The sequence below is a fragment of the Larimichthys crocea genome, chromosome VIII, assembly GCF_000972845.2.
Source record: "Larimichthys crocea isolate SSNF chromosome VIII, L_crocea_2.0, whole genome shotgun sequence".
In the NCBI taxonomy this organism is placed as follows: Eukaryota; Metazoa; Chordata; class Actinopteri; family Sciaenidae; genus Larimichthys; species Larimichthys crocea.
In genome coordinates this window covers 24235732-24252920 of record NC_040018.1, presented here as the reverse complement: position 1 = coordinate 24252920, position 17189 = coordinate 24235732, and the positions used below count along the sequence as shown (strand labels likewise).

Here is a 17189-nt window from a genome sequence, read left to right as displayed (position 1 = left end):
GTTTTAAAGCCAGAATCTGCATTTTTGAATCAGAGACGAATGACTATCAAACGCTGTAACAATGTTATAATCTAATGACTCCGTTTCAAGGACTTCTTTGTGACTCTGCCAGGAAGCCTCTGCTTACCTGCACTGCTTTGCTTTGAAGAAAAATGGTCCCCAGGTTTCTACTGTTTCAAGGATCAAACAGACACTCCAGTGCTGCATTATTTATAAAGCACAAGCTCCTCAAAACTGCATGCAGCTTGGTGCTAATGAGTACACAGGCCATATTTATTACTGCTGCATGAAGCGATGAAAAAACTCTATTCCGCCTCCCCCCTTGGGTCTCGCTTTTTTCTCCCTTAGCCTACTGTGCCTGTCTTACATGATCTAAGAAATGAAGGAGCTGCTACTGTTGACCTCAGAGAAAGTCTGACTTTAAATGGCCTAAATACCATTTTCTGCATTATTCAGAGCTACTTCAATATTCTGGAAAATATTATACATATTTATTTTTTTCATCCAGAGATGGATAAGAAGATTGATACCACTCTCATGCCTCTACATTTAAATATACTGCCATTAGCTTATCTTACCATTTAGCCCCACCACTTACAGTAGTGACATCTTGACGTCTGGAATATGTTATGTAAATATATTATTGAATGGATTGCCATAGAATGTGGTACATACATTCACGCTCCCTTGAGGATGTTTTGTAATCACCCCCGGTGATCGCCTGACTTTTCCTCAAGCAGCCTTCGTGCTAATTAGCGGATGTTAGCATGCTAACATGCAGAACTAAGATGTTGAACATGGTAAACATTACACCTGCTAAATATCAGCGTCTCAGCACTATCACTGTGAGCATGTTATCATACTGACAAAAGCATTTAGCTCAAAGCACAGCTCTGTCTAAGAACAGCCTCACACGGCTTAGACTCTTAGTCGTGTTATTTATTTATCGCCAAATATAACCCATGCTGAAAGCTCTCTGTTCCAGGAGACATGTGATTTAACAGCATCGCAGGGCTACAGCAGGGCTGCGCTACTAATAATGTTCTATTCAGAGTGCAGCTACAAAGTCAGCAGCTACCTATCTACACATTGTATTGCAGCAGTCCGTCTAGAGAGCTAAATATTGAAAATGTGAATATAAAATTGCATGATAGTAATAGTGCAGTATGTGTGTGTGTTTTGAAAAAACCTTCAAAAACTTTCACCACCCACCGGCATGCAGCAGCGTAGAGTAGATACCACTTTATCTCCACTTGGCAGCAGCACAGCAGGTAGAAACCTAATGGACATCATAGCCTCTAAAAGTGAACTTGTGTTCACTGCTGTTTGAGCTGGGAGAGCAAAGATAGCAGCGTGGTTAGAGCAGGGAGAGAGAGAGTGTATAGATGGTTATCGGGGCCCTTTAAGATGTCTGGGGCCTCCCAGGGCTCCCTGCAGGCCGTGGAGCGCCCATCGAAGAGCCCAACTGGGCCAGTAATCTATCCCCCCGCCATGCTGCTGTGCTCTCCACGCCGTTAATCCAATCACTCCCCTGCCATGGTGGGACAGGCAGAGCACTAATCCAGTTTACACAGCAACAAAAAAAAAAAGCCCCAGACTCATTCCTCACTCCCCACAGAGCATTGCCAGCTTCTCGATGTGACATTGAGTGAGAAAGATGAGGATAATTACAGGGGCAATTATTTTATTTTTATTATGTGTTCAGCTTTTTTTTTTTCTTTTTCTTTTTCCCCCTTGTTCCAAGCTAATTGCCATGGCCTTGTCACAAAAACCCAAGGTGATAGCATGCAATCATTTGGGAAGCAAAGAGTCAGCCAGTTTTAATGCCCCTCACCATAGCCGCAGCGGTTGGATCATTAGTATGCATCTGATGAGGTTTAGCCTTGCGTGCAATGGGCTGGTTGGACCTCAGATAAGTCATTTAGACTAACAGGAACTTAATTAATTTTGTTTAATCTTTATAAAGCTCCACAGGGGGACAGATTGGTATACAGCCCCTCGCCGATTCCTTCACCGTACTCTCAGCCCACCTAGTTTGGCTCGGCCCAGAGGTTTTACACAATGGGGGCGACTGGTCTCTGCATCAATATTGGCTTAATGTTGTGTACAGTACTAAGACATGGCATGTCTAATGAGACCAGGTGAGATGAAGTCAGTGTTCATTTGGCTACTAGCTTGCAGTGGAACCCTAGAAAATGAGGTTGAAGGTGAATGTGAGGGAAAACTACGACCAACTGTCCACGGCACCACAAAATTCACTCTGGGACTGTCAATAAATACTACGTGTGTTCAAGAGGTAGAGAAAGGGCACTTTACTTGAACCACCTCTTAAATGTATGTTTACCTTAATTACTATTTTGTCTGCCTTACTACTAAAGAAAAACACCAACAGCTTCGATTGTGTTGGCAGGAAGGAGTTTTAAACGTAGGAGGTAAAGGATGTTTCTGTCTTTGAGGTTCTGCTAATACCTCAGATGCCCTCGGGCAAGTTATAGAGGGGCAGACATTGTGACTGCAGGATATGGGGAAAAGGACACAAAAGTGTTCTCTCTTCTCTTTACAAGTGAGATGCAGGTGAGCACAGCACTTAACCTCTGGTGGGATTAGTAGAAGGCTGTGGTTGTACTGGGCAGCTCTGAGGTGTAAATGTGTGTAAATGTATTAATGTGAAGCAGGATGGAGCTGAAAAGTGTGCTCAGCAAACCCTCTCTGGACTTTTAGATAAATGTAAGAAAATGTTTTTCAAACACAATGTGCTGAGATGTAAGATTCAACATAATTACGCATGTAACTACGCCAATGTGATTTCATAATACAAATTACCCATAAAGTCCACTTGTTCTAATATACTGTTTGTTCTAAGACTGTAAGTATCACTTACATTCAATAACTTCAAAGAGTTAAAGTCTGATTAAATGATTTGTTTAGACAGACATTTTTCAGTGATGGTGAAATGGAAGTGAAATGATGCTCTTCATTTGTTTTGCTGAACCACAATAAGACCAAAAGTTGGACAGTCTCGTGGTTAATGGAGTGTGATTTTGACTCACAGTCAGCATATAGGTATTGTAAGAAACTGTCTCTAATGGTCTTGTTGACCTCCAGGCCATGTGTAAAAATATTTTTGTGCACAGTGACACATCCCTACACAGTTATCGACACAAAGCATGGTGTTACACGGAGAAGGTCCGTGTTTTAAAATGGAACAATATACAACAAACAAACAGTTGATCCAGTATACAGCGGATACACAGTACCCCAAGGGTCATCTTTGATGACAGCAAACATCTATGATGCATTTCTTCAAGGTTCTGCTTTTTGTGTTTTTGTGTTTTACAATAATACGATGTAATGATTGTTTAAAGCTCTTTCTTTACTTTAGCTGACTGGTGGTTGACTCAGCTTTCAATAGCTGGTTACATCAGCTGCTACTAAAGTGAGAATATGTTGTGCTGAACAGCAGCAACTTTGGCCAAAGAGTGTTCATGATAGGATATAACATATTGTTTAATTTCCCTGCTTTAAAGAGCCCTTCATTAAGGGACCTGACCTGACTATGCCGTGTGACTACATAACAAATAGAGAAGAGTCATAAACCAAAGTAATAAAGTAATTGAGCAAGGGTTTAATTATGAATTTCACTTTTAAAAAGAAGAATATGTTAATTAATCTATCAAAAGTGAAATACTTTCACCACAGATTTAAAGCAGGCTGCACCACACATTCATAGTTCTTGTGTAGAGATTAGTTGATAATAAAAATAGGCACATCAATGCCAGGTGTAACTGTTACATGGCTAATGTTAGCTTGCTAATATAGTATGACCTTTTTAGATTGACGAGTACAACATAATGAAATATCATTTATTAATAATTATGTAAAAACAGGAAGATTTTAAGTGAGGCTAGATTTTTAAAACTACCTAATAGATTCTGAAAGGCAACCCACTCCATGACTTGAGAGAAGACGATAGATGAAGGATGAGTAAAGGCAAACAAACAGAGGCCTCGTACTCAGCAACTAAATTTGATGAAGTGGATGTACTGAATAAATTCCTAGGAAGCAGCAGCCTTTTGACAGATTGACAAATTTCAAGTTTCTCTAAAACAGCCAGAAGATTCATCTAATGCATGAAGCTGACATGCAGAGATTGTGTTTGACTTTCAAAGGAAATGTGCAATGAGCATGCTACGGAACTAGGAGGTAATTAGTAAGACTTGCGTTGATTTTTTTTATTTTTTTTTTCAGCACTTGAAATGCCACACAGCTCACAGCTGAAGGCACACAGGCATCGGAGCTGGTAAATGGAGTCTGGAGCAGAGTGTTTTATGATTAAATGAATCTGATTGTTTTGTAACCCAGAGGTACAGAGTAGTGGAACCATGTGAGAGTGAATGCAGCTACAGTAAGAGGTTGTGCTAATGATGATTTCAGAGCTTAGGCTATATGTGTGACTCTTAGAGTTAAGCACAGACAATTAGCTCAGAAGGATAGATGGATGCACGGATAGATGGATCAGTAAATTTATGGATGGATAGATGGGTAGCTGTGATGAAGGATGGATGATATGTGTGTCTGACATGCTGCAGGAGTACTTTCACTGACATGGAGATAAAAACGTCAAAGGGGCTTAAAAATCCATCTCATTGTTATCTTCACAAAAATGTCAAGATAACAAGGATATAGACTACAAAATCCAAAAACTGAACCAGATCAACAAAACTAAATGACAGCAAAAATCAGTAAGGAAGGAAGCAAGAGGACAACAACTTCCATACAATAAGCATCAAAATGTATTTTCAGTGTTACAAAGCATCACTGGGAATGAAAAATATATGATTGTTACATTATTCATGATCAGGTAGGATTAGTACAAGCACTCTAACGAAATGAGTGTACATTAGTATATAGCTTACTGTGTATTTGGTTCTACTGTATATGTATATATTTTTCCTTTGGTTTCCGGTATTCAGTGTATACAAGATCATATTTCATTATTTCCATTTTATTTTTGTTGTATCACTCAAATTTCTTATCTACAGGATACTCAGATCTACTTATTACTTTTTTCCTTGAGGCTTTCTACCGCATGTCATGTTTTTTTCTTAGCAGATGCTCAGTTGTCATCAAGTGACCTTCAGGTATCACATGGTAACCCGTGTTTATGTAAGGTCACAGTGGTTATACATTTATCACAGCAGCAGTTCAACATGCTGTAGCGGCTACAATGGCTGCAGTAGGCTGCACATAAAATCACAGCAGCATATGAATACAATTTTCTGTCAATTATGACTCCTGAGCTCCGCAATAATCATTATAATTAATACTGCCAGAAGATCCTGAACTGAAACTTGCAATACTTTGCAGCTCATTCCTACATTAGTCTTGTCCAGCTCATCACTGCCATGATTAAAACACAGCCACTGACATGAATGGGAAATAGACTTTAAAACAATGCCTGCTAATGGAAGCTGAGTGCAAGGATGATTAATTGATGATTGTTTAATCGATTAATATTCCACCTCTGAAGATTTACAGCAAGGGAGACTTCATTTCATGTGCTGCTGGTTTGAAGACATTAAAGAGCTTACAGCTGATATCTCCCCTGCCTCAGCAGGTACTCTGCTTCATGCAAACCTTCTTATGAGTGCGGGAGGTTTACATGGAGTTCCCTCTGTGGAGAGAAAATATAGCAGAATTTAAATATTCACATTTACATTTGAAGCCATATGAATGTCTTTACTCTGAGGATCCATTCAGCAGTTTTTGTAACCCCTTGGTTGAAACTGATTTATTTTAAAAAACTGATTAGAACACATTCATTTCCATGCTTTGAGACTCTGATCCTCTGCTTAATGCCAGTACTTCTGCAGAGAAGGGATTGCTGATGCTATTTTCCATCAAGAACAAAGGGACACTTTAATACCATAACCTAAAGAATTTTGCATCCTGAGATTCAGTACAGACACAGAAGGTGGCAGATAAGTCAGCATTTTCCTGTATTGCATCAGTGTCAACATCCAGCAGCACCATAGACATTCATGAGATGTTAAGCCCATCGTATCAGTAACACGCGAGGACAGTTAATCCCCAGGCGCCCGGGAGTTGTGTTGATGACTGAATTTTCTAATCTGTGTTTTAGCTACAACATTTCATTTGCAATAAAGATCTCTTTTCTTCTCTTCTCCTCTTCTCAGGTTGGAGGACATACCATGCTACCTATTCGCTGGATGCCCCCAGAGAGCATCATGTACAGGAAATTCTCCACGGAAAGCGACGTCTGGAGCTTCGGAGTCATCTTGTGGGAGATCTTTACCTATGGGAAGCAGCCTTGGTTTCAGCTGGGTAACAACGAGGTATGAGAGCCTCAGGCATTTAGATAAACCTTCACAGGATACTGTACATATTGTATATATTATCCAAGTCTGAATTGCAGGCCTTTATGCGCACATTAGAGCTCCAGGTTATACAATGGTATACGTCTTCTTCTACGTTCCTCAACATACAGTAGGTGGTGCAGTTAAGGGTATTCATTGCCAATGTAACAAGAAACAATAACCATTTAACAATAATAGCAGTCAACAATCAATGGCAAAGGGGAAGCACAAGCTTTCTAATAGAAGATTTAAATGAACACTGCCATTTTGGATCTTATTCTACTCACTTTGTTTCTTTTCTCTGTCTGGGACTTCAGCTGGCCCAACGAGGTGATAAATTGATGCTGCTTTGCCACCAGACAAGATGCCGCATTACATAACACTCATGATTGGTTTGTTTTTTCATTGGAGGCTCTGCTTTGAATCAATAAAATTCAATTAGGATTACTCTTGTAAAGCGAGCATATTGAGAAAATTAGATTGACCTAAAAGAATAACCTGGCATTTCGAGTATTTCAATTGAAACATCACTATGCTCTGGGGCTTGACACAAATTGGGATTTCCACATATCAATGTATCTTGCACAGAAAGATACTCTAAATGAAACACTCAGCTGATTAAACTATACTGCAGAAAGCTTATGACAATGTAATAAGATGAGCACTGTATTATAGCCAAAAAAGTGAGAATCCATGATCTGTTTCTCTAATGTAATTCAGGCTTCAGGTAGTGTTAGAGAGGAATATTGTACTTATTATTCAGTTATTCAGATCTGTCTAACACATTACACAATGATACATTACAGCAGCAATTATAAATGGGTATCAGTGACTGATTATCACTTGGATACTGCGGGAACAGTGCCTCTTTCTCCACTGGGATATATGGGCTCCACTGCTTTCCTCTACTTTTATTCCAAATAAAGCAGAACAGAGAAAAACAAGAGGCGGCACACCAACTGGCCAAGCATCACAAACACACCACCATGCTGCCAAACATTGGTCCAACCCACAAAATCTTTCCAAAAATACCAAATATGTCAGGCTGAATAAAAAGATGCACAAGACATTTGATGGAAAGGTCCAGCCAGAAAAAACATGAGGTCTTGGGTTTGTAAATCTCACTGAAGCTACTTCAGATAATAAAAAAAAAAAAAGTGGACCTACTGTATACGTTACCACTTTTCTGAGATACTATTGCTACCACAGGGATGAACTAGTCTCCAGCTGTTTCTATTCAGCAGTGCCTCTCCTGCATGGGTCTCTTTGGAGCAGCTATATCCAGCCTGCTACTCTTCCCTGCAGCTGAGACTCCCGCTGCTTTTCTGTCCATCCAATTTGCTCGTTAGGCTGGAGGAATGGTGCTACATTCATCACTAGCTCTATGATCACCGGTGGGATCTAGAACTGTGGGTGACAAAGTACTCTTTGTTTTCACTCCCCCTTTGCTGTTACAAATAGTCCTGTCATTTGCTTTTTATTAAGTAACACTGAAATCTGTTTCTAAAACCATTGTCATGGCCGAAGCCAAACGTATTTGCTGCTATTTTATTAGTCATGCCTTTTGTACTGAAAACCTTAAATGGGAACATTGTATACCATATTTCCATATTTGAAGCATTGTAGTCCACCACAAGCTGACAACAAATTGTCATGGAGGCAGCATTCATGTGGCATGCCAAAAAAGGAAACAGAAGAAACTCCTTGTGAGTATGTGTGCATGTACACACACAACCCCTGGTAAAAAACAGACAGAAAGAGAACTGATGTGATGCGGGTTAGAAGTGAGGACCAAGACACTGTGTTACACAACAACACTCACGTAGGAGCCCTTTGCTCCATGTTATCCCTTCCCTCTCCCTTTCCTCTCTGCCTTCAGCTGCACTATCAAATAAAATGAAAAAATCTGCAATATCATAATATTTTTGGCAGCAACGCTTATGTTGCATTGAAGCTCATTATTTCAGAATCAGTTCAGGTTGTGAAAAAAAAGGTTTTAGAAGTTACAAATAACCAATCTTCATATTACTAGCAGTAACCTGAGGCCTCTGTCCCTCTTTGGGTTATTTGCTTCACTAAAACAAACACTAGTGATCCAGGATCCTATAACTAGTATCATGAAGCTGTAAATTAAGTTACACTAAAATGTTTCTATTAAATGCATCCATCACATTTAATTAAGGGTCCAAACTAGCCACTAAAAGATGACTCCATGATCTTTACACATCAATAGCCACTACTAGCAGGACACACCTTAAATTACCAACTGATCTGTCAACAGTGGAGATGCATTTTGGGTAACGTAGGTGCCAGATTTTGACAAGGAATGTGTGGATGAATAGACGATCTCTTCGATTCTGTTCCAGCATCGAATTTTGGTCCTTTATTTAAACTGTCCATCACGAGACCAGCGATGCTAAACCAGTGAAGGAGAAGAGAAAAGAGGATGAATTAGGGTGTGGACATTTAACATTAGTTGTATGCTGAATGTGAATCGTTGCTATTATAATTTGTCAGAATTGCATTGCATTTTATTGGGTTTTGTGTGTTTGTTAACCTCAACCCTAAACCTAATATTATAACTGGACTGGAAATACTAGGTAATGTCAGATGATGTAATTATAATGGGTTGGTGTAATAAGAAGTGCTGGGAATTAAATTGCTACCATAATTTATGACCATGTCCATGTCACTTGTGTAGGTTGTGGATTTATCAAAAGGTTTACAACACCATTACAGTTGTTAAATGAACTGGATTCTCTGTTATTCATGATTTCTTCTCTGAATCATTTGAATAATGTCTCCCATCTGTTTGGCTGTGTGCTGTTGCCATGACCACTGCAACCTTTACAATTGTTTTTTGTATTGTTTGTGATCTGGGAATTCATTCAGAGGCTCCATATGTTTTTTTTTGTTTGTTTTTTTGCAGTTGATGCTCTATCCCCTTAGTCATAGTCTCAAGGTAGTCTATCTCCTGTGCCTCTCATCCGTTGGTGACAATATATGAGAAGCAGAATATAATGGAGAGAAAACAATGATTTACAGGTGCAACAGGTGGGAGAATGGAAGAGGTTTTTCCCTCTGGTTTGTTTGAATATGTTGTTTTGTTTCTGCTTTTTACTGTTGTTTACACTCTTGAGTATAAACCTCAGTGAAATCACATTTAAACACAGATTAGGTTTGTCATAAATTCTTTCCAGAAAATTAGGCTTCAGATAGCAGTAGATTTTGCAGTGCTTTGTTCTGACACCATGTTGTTGTGCTGCTAGATTGCACGAGCATGAAATTGCATGACACCATAATATGTCTTACGGGGAGAGTTTCCATTTTTTTCTCTTCAGCTATATTGGTAATTATTCTTCACCTTAATCACCTAAACACGTAAAAAGGAACACTGAGCTGGTATCAGTAGCAAATTTAAAGTGTAAAGAAATTTGATATGGTGGCAATGCTAAAAAAAAAAAAAAAAAAAAAAAAAAAAAAAAAAAATATAAAGCAGAAAATAACACTTGTTCTGTGCAACCACAGTCATTGCACACTAATCTTCAAGCTAAAGTGGCCTGGAATTGACACAAATAACAAAGTCAAATTGTGACAACAGCAATGAGTCATCCGGCTAATTAGAGCCAAGTCCAACAAAGAAATGATCAATCACCTTTTTAACAGCATCTCAAACATCCACCCCCACAAATGTTCAGGATTGTTGTTATTTTGTGCTGTAGGACAGATAAATTAAATCTTATTTCCCCTTCAATATTGGACAGATTTAAGACTGAATGCATACTGTTTACTTCTTTCATCTCAGTTTCATTAGTTCAAACCTCAAAGGACAGCCAGCTCAGTGACACTGGTTTCTCATTATGAACAAACCAAAGCAATCAGTCAGCGAAAATCGTCTGTCTCACTCCACTGCCCTCTCTCCTCTGCAGGTTATTGAGTGCATAACCCAGGGTCGGGTTCTGGAGAGGCCACGGATTTGTCCTAAGGAGGTGTATGACATCATGCTGGGCTGCTGGCAGAGGGAACCGCAGCAGCGACTGAACATTAAGGACATTCAGAAGGTCCTGTTCGCCATGGGAAAAGCCACGCCAGTCTACCTGGACATCCTCGGCTAGCAGTGGCCCGGGGTGGCCCGTTCCTCGCCAGACAGACAGATCGACAGAGACATACAGACAGACCGACCCACACGAATCCAGGAATAACCAAACCAACCTGCTCCACTGTCGAAAACACCTACAATGTTTGGGAAGGACTTAAGTGCCTGCAACACTTTTGGATATAGTGGATAAAACGTATTCAAAAAACACGCACTTTTACATTTTGTTTACTTGCGTATAAGATGTACAGGTTTGAAGAAGACTTTTTTTTTTTCTCGAAAAACTGCAAAAATACACAAAAATGGAGACAAAAAGGGATGTAAAGTGGACTGGCAATAGGAAAATGGCCACAGTTTGATTATATAATAGAGAGAACACACAGAGTTAAAATCTATCCTGGGTTTGGTTTTATGAATATATATAGAAATATTACATATATTTTATATTTATTTCTTTTTGTCAGGGTGTTGAAGGGTCTGCCATGTTTGTTGCTAAGGGCTCGGCCCTGTCTGAAGACGCCACCGACAAACTATTGGCAGGGACTTGACGATGGTAGCCTTACTTGCAGTCTGATTGGCTGACGCTGAGCTTTTAATGGGGACTCTGCTTCTGTGGAATAACACTGGATGGTTGGGGAAAAAAAGGGAGCGCTCTGTGGAGGACCTACCCAATCAGACAACCGACAAATCTATTTTAATTTAAAAATAATGTACATATTGTAAAATTATATGTGTCAAAATTATGTTAACTTATTTTTTCGGGTGTTATTTTGGTTCCTTTTCTGACTGTGATCTGGGTGGCTAAAGTATAAAGCTATGGTATTTGTTTTCATCCTAATCTAGAGGAGGTTTCTCTTGGGAATTACCTGTGTCAGTGCCGGTAAGTTGTCTTATGTGGTGAAGGTGAATACAGTTCAGAACGTGCGCTGACATTGAATCACAGAGACTCTTGGAGAATGGGGGACGACTCAGAGCCATCAACCTGACACTTTTCCAAAGAGGTGATGAAGCCTCATATTCACTTTCCAGTTCATTTGCTTTTAATGGCAAGAATAATGCGTATTTAATAAGTATTTTACAACACACTTCCAAACATATACACATGATTTGAGAAACTGTTCTGTCATCTTCAGGCTTTTTGGAGTTAAACTGCTTTTTCACTCTAAAGAAAACATTTTTGTAACTGGAAGTATAACTCGTGTGTTAGCTGCAGGTGTGTGCACAGCCTAAGAAAACCTGTCACTTAGAGGAATAGTTAGACATTTTGAGAAACACGCCAGTTCACTCTTTTTGCTTTGATGAGAAGATCAATACCACTTTGATATTTGTCAACTCAATATGAAGCTACAGCCAGGAGACAGTTAGCTTAGCTAAGCCTAAAAGCTTGAAACAGGTAACTAACCGTGCAGCAGGGAGACATACAAGCTAACAAAAACAGGGATTTATTCATCTTGTACCGTGTCTAACTTTAGTTTCTAAGAACACATCGGGTAGAGAAATAATCTGCAGATTCTGAAGCTGAACGTTTCAATGGATGGCTGAGCAATTTAATTTAGAGTATCAACAAAACTTTGGTCAAATTGTAAAACAGCATTACGTGATTTCTTTGAATTTCAAGATTTTTTTTGGCCTTTTTAAGCTTTATTTTGATAGAGACAGCTGAAGAGAGAGAGAGAGATGGGGAATGGCATATGGGAAAGAGCCACAGGTCGGATTCAAACCCTGGGCTCTACCAACTGAGCTAAACACCACCCCAGAATTTTTTAAGCACTAAAAATGGGGCTATTTTCATATACCAGTTTATTTTATATATATATATATATATATATATATTATATATGAATATATATATATATATATAATATATATATATATATATATATGATGTTATATCAGCTGCTGTAACAAGACAAAAATGATCTGTATCAGCAATTGGTAAAAAAAGAAAAACCCTTGAGTAGGTGCATCCATACTCTGTGGCTCACCAATTGACATGTGAATCTCATTCAAAAGCACAATGACACATAAAATAACACAAAAAAACCTAAAATCAGCCTGGGAACAAAGCCTTGCTAAAAAGTGTGCAATGTGTTTCCCAATTTAGGCCAGATATACTTTTCACCTGTTTTTTCTCAACACGTACAGAAAACATGCTCAGTGAGAGGCCGCTGTGGAGCAGATGCTAGCCTGGACGTGATTGGCTAGTTTGTCTTGGAGCTCCGTATCCTATTTGTTTTATCTGTTCATAAACCAAGGTAAGCAACTAACCAGCAGAGAAATTACTTATGAAGTCCCGTAAGCTGCCAAAAACTGCAATGCGTGCAATTTGGTTTTTATGCTGATTAAACAAATGAGATAAAAGCTGCAGAGGTGCTGGTAGACTTTGTTACCTTTGGACAGAGCCATGCTAGTTGTTTCCCCCTGTTGGCAGTCATTATGCTAAGTTAAGCTCACTGGCCGCTGGAAGTAGCTTCAGATTGACTCTACAGATATTAGAGTGGTATTGATCTAACTCTGCAAGAAAGCTAATTTCCCAAGCGTATTTCCCAAAACTGCTGATAAAGAATTTTAGGTTAATACCACAAGGATCCTGTCACTTCACAAGCTGAAGAAAAAAGAAGAAAACAACAGGAAGGCTTACTTCTTTTTTATTATTTAGATTTTTTTTGTCATCAACTGTACATGACTCACAGTGACTCTATCCTTCCTCACACTCATGGCCTTTGCATGTTTGGGTACGATGAGGTTTTACACCCATCTATTGCTCTGATTAAAAAAAAAATCTCTTCTGTTAAGACCAGCGAGGAGCCACTGAAGCAGGTAGATACTTGTGTTCATTTATAGATGGTACATCAGAAATAATAAACACTCAAGTGGATCAGCTAACTGTGTGGTATTACGCGTTCCATATTTTGGATAATTACAGTATTTAATGAACTGGAAATAATGAAGAGTTTTGTTCCAAAATGTGACAGCAAACATGACCCCCAAAAAGCTGAACAACAAAAAGAAGAAAAAACTAAAACCAAATGAAATGACTTTGAATAATTAAGTACTCAGTTGACAAAATTTGTTAATTTTTACAGAGTGGAACCTGCAGATTTCAAAGACATTGAATGATAAACCTCAGGCAACGATTTTGTTTTATGTTGTATCTGGATATATATAACGTTTTGGAGTGGAACTCTTCACATTTCTTCCTTATTATCTTGACATGAATTCTCACAGTATCACAGTGTTGTCTCTGTTCCCCTTGGGACTATGTAAATCATAAATGAGCATTCAGCTATTTCAAGTTTTTTATATGAAAGGCAGGATCAAATCCAACGAGTTACCCAAAGCATTGAGTTTTTTGTGTATTCTCTTGTGGTAAAGATAAACGCTTAAAGACATTATGACACAGACCGTGAGCATTTGCAGGGTATTGTAATCCTTTCATGGTGAGTTGAATATTGTTTAAAAAGGTTTCTTTAATTTTCTTTTCTTGGATGAACTAACTGAACACTTTTTGAAGCAAAGTTGGCATATTACCATGTACACATGTTACAGAATATAAAAATGTGGTATAACAACTGCAGTATATAAAATACTGGTATTCCATGATAGATCTTTGTATTAATGTGACTCTCTTAAGAAAATGTCTTCAAACAATCAGACGATCTCCTTTTCCATTTTGTTGTGTCTTATAAAGATGTGTAAATTTGACAAATCTTGTCTTCATCTAAATCTCTTAGAAAGCTGGACAGCATGGGTTCAGCTCTGTGTTATCTGCTGTTGTTCTGTCCACTGCTGAAACTCGTCTTATCCTACACCAAGGTTCAGGATACATTCAGTAGCAGGACAACCTTTATTTGAATGTTTGAGTTTGAAAGAACATCTTTTTTGTTGTTTCTGTGGCCACATCAGTATGTGTCACTTCGTTTTTTTGTTTTTTTTTATTGTGTTTGGACCCTCAGAAGTCATACACATATTGCCAAAATCACTTTCTCTAGTGATGATAGTATCTCTGGTGTCCATCACAGATAAACATTCATCAGAAATCTGTTTAGAAATCATACAAAAAAATGCTCCCTATAACATAAAGCCTTGTGTTTTGGGATTTGCTTTAGTATCCAGTTAATTTATGTCTGTGACAATCACAACAGGAACTCCAAGTGGCTAATATGGCAGTGCAGATTCACCAAAATGTACAAACGTAGGTTATACAGTCTCAAAGTAGACCAAGGCTGATAAACATACTCGCACCATGTCTGTTTTGTTTTTTTAATAATAGATATTTATCTTTATTTTTCCTTATACAGTTAATACTCTAAGATGCTATATTCAAACACTATTTAAAGATAAGACAGTAAAGCACAGTGTACTTTGTAATAAAGACAGAAGTACAACAGTATCTTATCATTAAGTGATCAGGTCTCTGTTAAGGACTCTAAATGATTTAGATTAGGTTTAGTCATACATTTATTGTGGTTTCCCTTCTTCAGGGTTGAGTAATTAAACACTAATACAGATGTTTACATAGCATTTCTTTTTTGTTACTTCTCATATAATGGAAAGCACAATAACCATTTGCATGGTATGCAGTTGTTACTTTGTTTTACTTTACTGTGCCTCCACTTTTTTAACCAAAACTACACCCTTGAACTCACACCCACTCAACATAATAACTAATTTATTTATCATTTTATTTTAAATACAAGCTTTCGCTGGAAGTGTACTTTGGCACATCTATTCTCGCCGTTCATATAGATATTTGTGGTACATCACAAGCCTGTGGTAATGTACGTAGAACAATGTCTAATTGTGTAACACTTACAACATGTATACTACTACTACTGACGTGCAATCTGGTTGTATTTCTGAGAAAGCCAATTAACCCTGAAAATATGTAAGCCATGTAGTGAGAAAAAATTAACAAAACAAAGCCTATTATTCAGATGGTGAGGGAACAGCAGTGTACACTTCATTAAAGCACGATTTTACCACCTTGGAAATTATCACCAGCAGCAGGGCGTGTCAGTCACAAGGTAGCCATGCTATAAAGCATACCCTCCTTTAACATCTATTTTAACGTCTCTAAATGGAACCATAATTTACAAAATGAACATCATGCCATATCGAAATAGACATGAAACTAGTGATTGAGACCATAACCCCATGAAGAAACTATTTACTGAGGTAATAAATCACGTGAGAAGTGGGGTCATTTCTCCTTCAGACTCCATACAGACAGCTAATGGTGCTGTCCCCTGCTGGCCACTAGAAGGAGTGTGGGTTTAAGACACTTGCATTGGTTTAACCCCACAGACCTGTAAACTCTGTCGACTAATTATATACTGTCAGTGAAATAATGGGAGAGTGGTAAGGTCCCCATTGTGTATATTGTATGCATATATTACACATGTAATACACAGTATTTGCAGGATAGCTGGTCAAAGTTCAGAATTACAGCGGCACAGCCCAAAAAACACACGCACCTTTCCTTTAACTATTTGATACCAGAACACTCCACAAAACCGAGCTACTTCCTATGAAATCACACCACCATGTGAGAAACAAGCCCAAACTTTGTGTCCATATGTGTGAACATATGCTGTGTTATGATCCTCAAATTGTCTGTAGATAATCCATCACAGTGAAATGTAACTTCACAGTCTGACGGTGCGCAAAAAAAACACACACACACACACACACACAAGACTTTGATGCTTTATCTCTGCATGCTTCAATGGCGAGTGTCCACATATCAGCCGACAGCTATCCCATTATTGTTTTAGCTGCCCTCTTACAAACAACAGGAAAATGGAGACACAGTCGGCGCCGAGGGATTTGAGGTCAGTAAGCAGTGTGTTATGATGGCGGTACCTTAATTGTTTATTGATTTACAATTACAGTGTTTTGAGTGTTTAGATTGTGTGTGTGTGTGTGTGTGTGTGTGTGTGTGTGTGTGTGCGTTCATATTTGTGGTCTGGAATTTCTCAAGTGTCCACTTTCAACTTCTGTGTGTTTTAACTGCAGCCTGTAATGTGAGCTTGAAAAATGTACACAGAGTAGACAAAATGTAAACACATTACAGCCAAGCATTTGAACTAAAAGTCATGTAAATACAGTTATATACAGTTCCTTAAATCCTAATTACCGTAGCTGCATCTGGCAGACATTGGAGAGCTCTGATAATTAGCACTTTGTCCCAGTTTTCGAATACTCGGTATTCAACATCCAGCTGAGCGTCATAAAGGCTAATCTTAAATTATTTGTTCCCAAAATGGAAGTGCATTAGTGAAAAGATTACAGATTGCAATTTTATTTATTTTATTTATCAGATTAAAGCAAAAAGTCTTACAACTCATGACATCACAAGCAAAGGTACATTTAAAAGCAGTATGCACTATATAAGATGTGGACAAGTTGGTATTTGGTAACAATGGCAACATCGAAATGGTAATTTTAAGTTTTTACATAATTTATTAATTGTTGCTTAAGTCTTTGTGTTACATTGTTTTGTGTGCTTTTTAAAATAATTTCAGCCGTCACGTCACAAAGACCATGCACTCACAATTTTGGACCTTTTGATGAATTCAAAATAAACATTTATGATCTTCAGTCATAGTAATTTAGTTTTTTTTTTTTTAAATCTTCTTTTTCTGATGTCAGCATAACTTGGTGTTCTGCCAGTGAAAGTACTTCCAAAATGCCAAATGTTTTTTTTTTTGTTT

General features: G+C 38.3%; 1 protein-coding gene across 2 annotated transcripts in view; it reads left to right on the top strand.

The window, feature by feature from the left end:
* Positions 1–12151, top strand: part of ntrk3b (neurotrophic tyrosine kinase, receptor, type 3b) — a 166138-nt gene extending 153987 nt beyond the window's left edge. For both annotated transcript variants that reach the window (XM_019258391.2, XM_019258392.2), the window contains 2 exons: positions 6198–6356; positions 10307–12151. In XM_019258391.2, the coding sequence (XP_019113936.1) occupies positions 6198–6356; positions 10307–10492 (345 nt within the window). In that variant the 3' untranslated portion in view covers positions 10493–12151. The remainder of the gene's footprint in view (positions 1–6197; positions 6357–10306) is intronic.
* The last annotated feature ends 5038 nt before the right edge of the window (positions 12152–17189 follow it).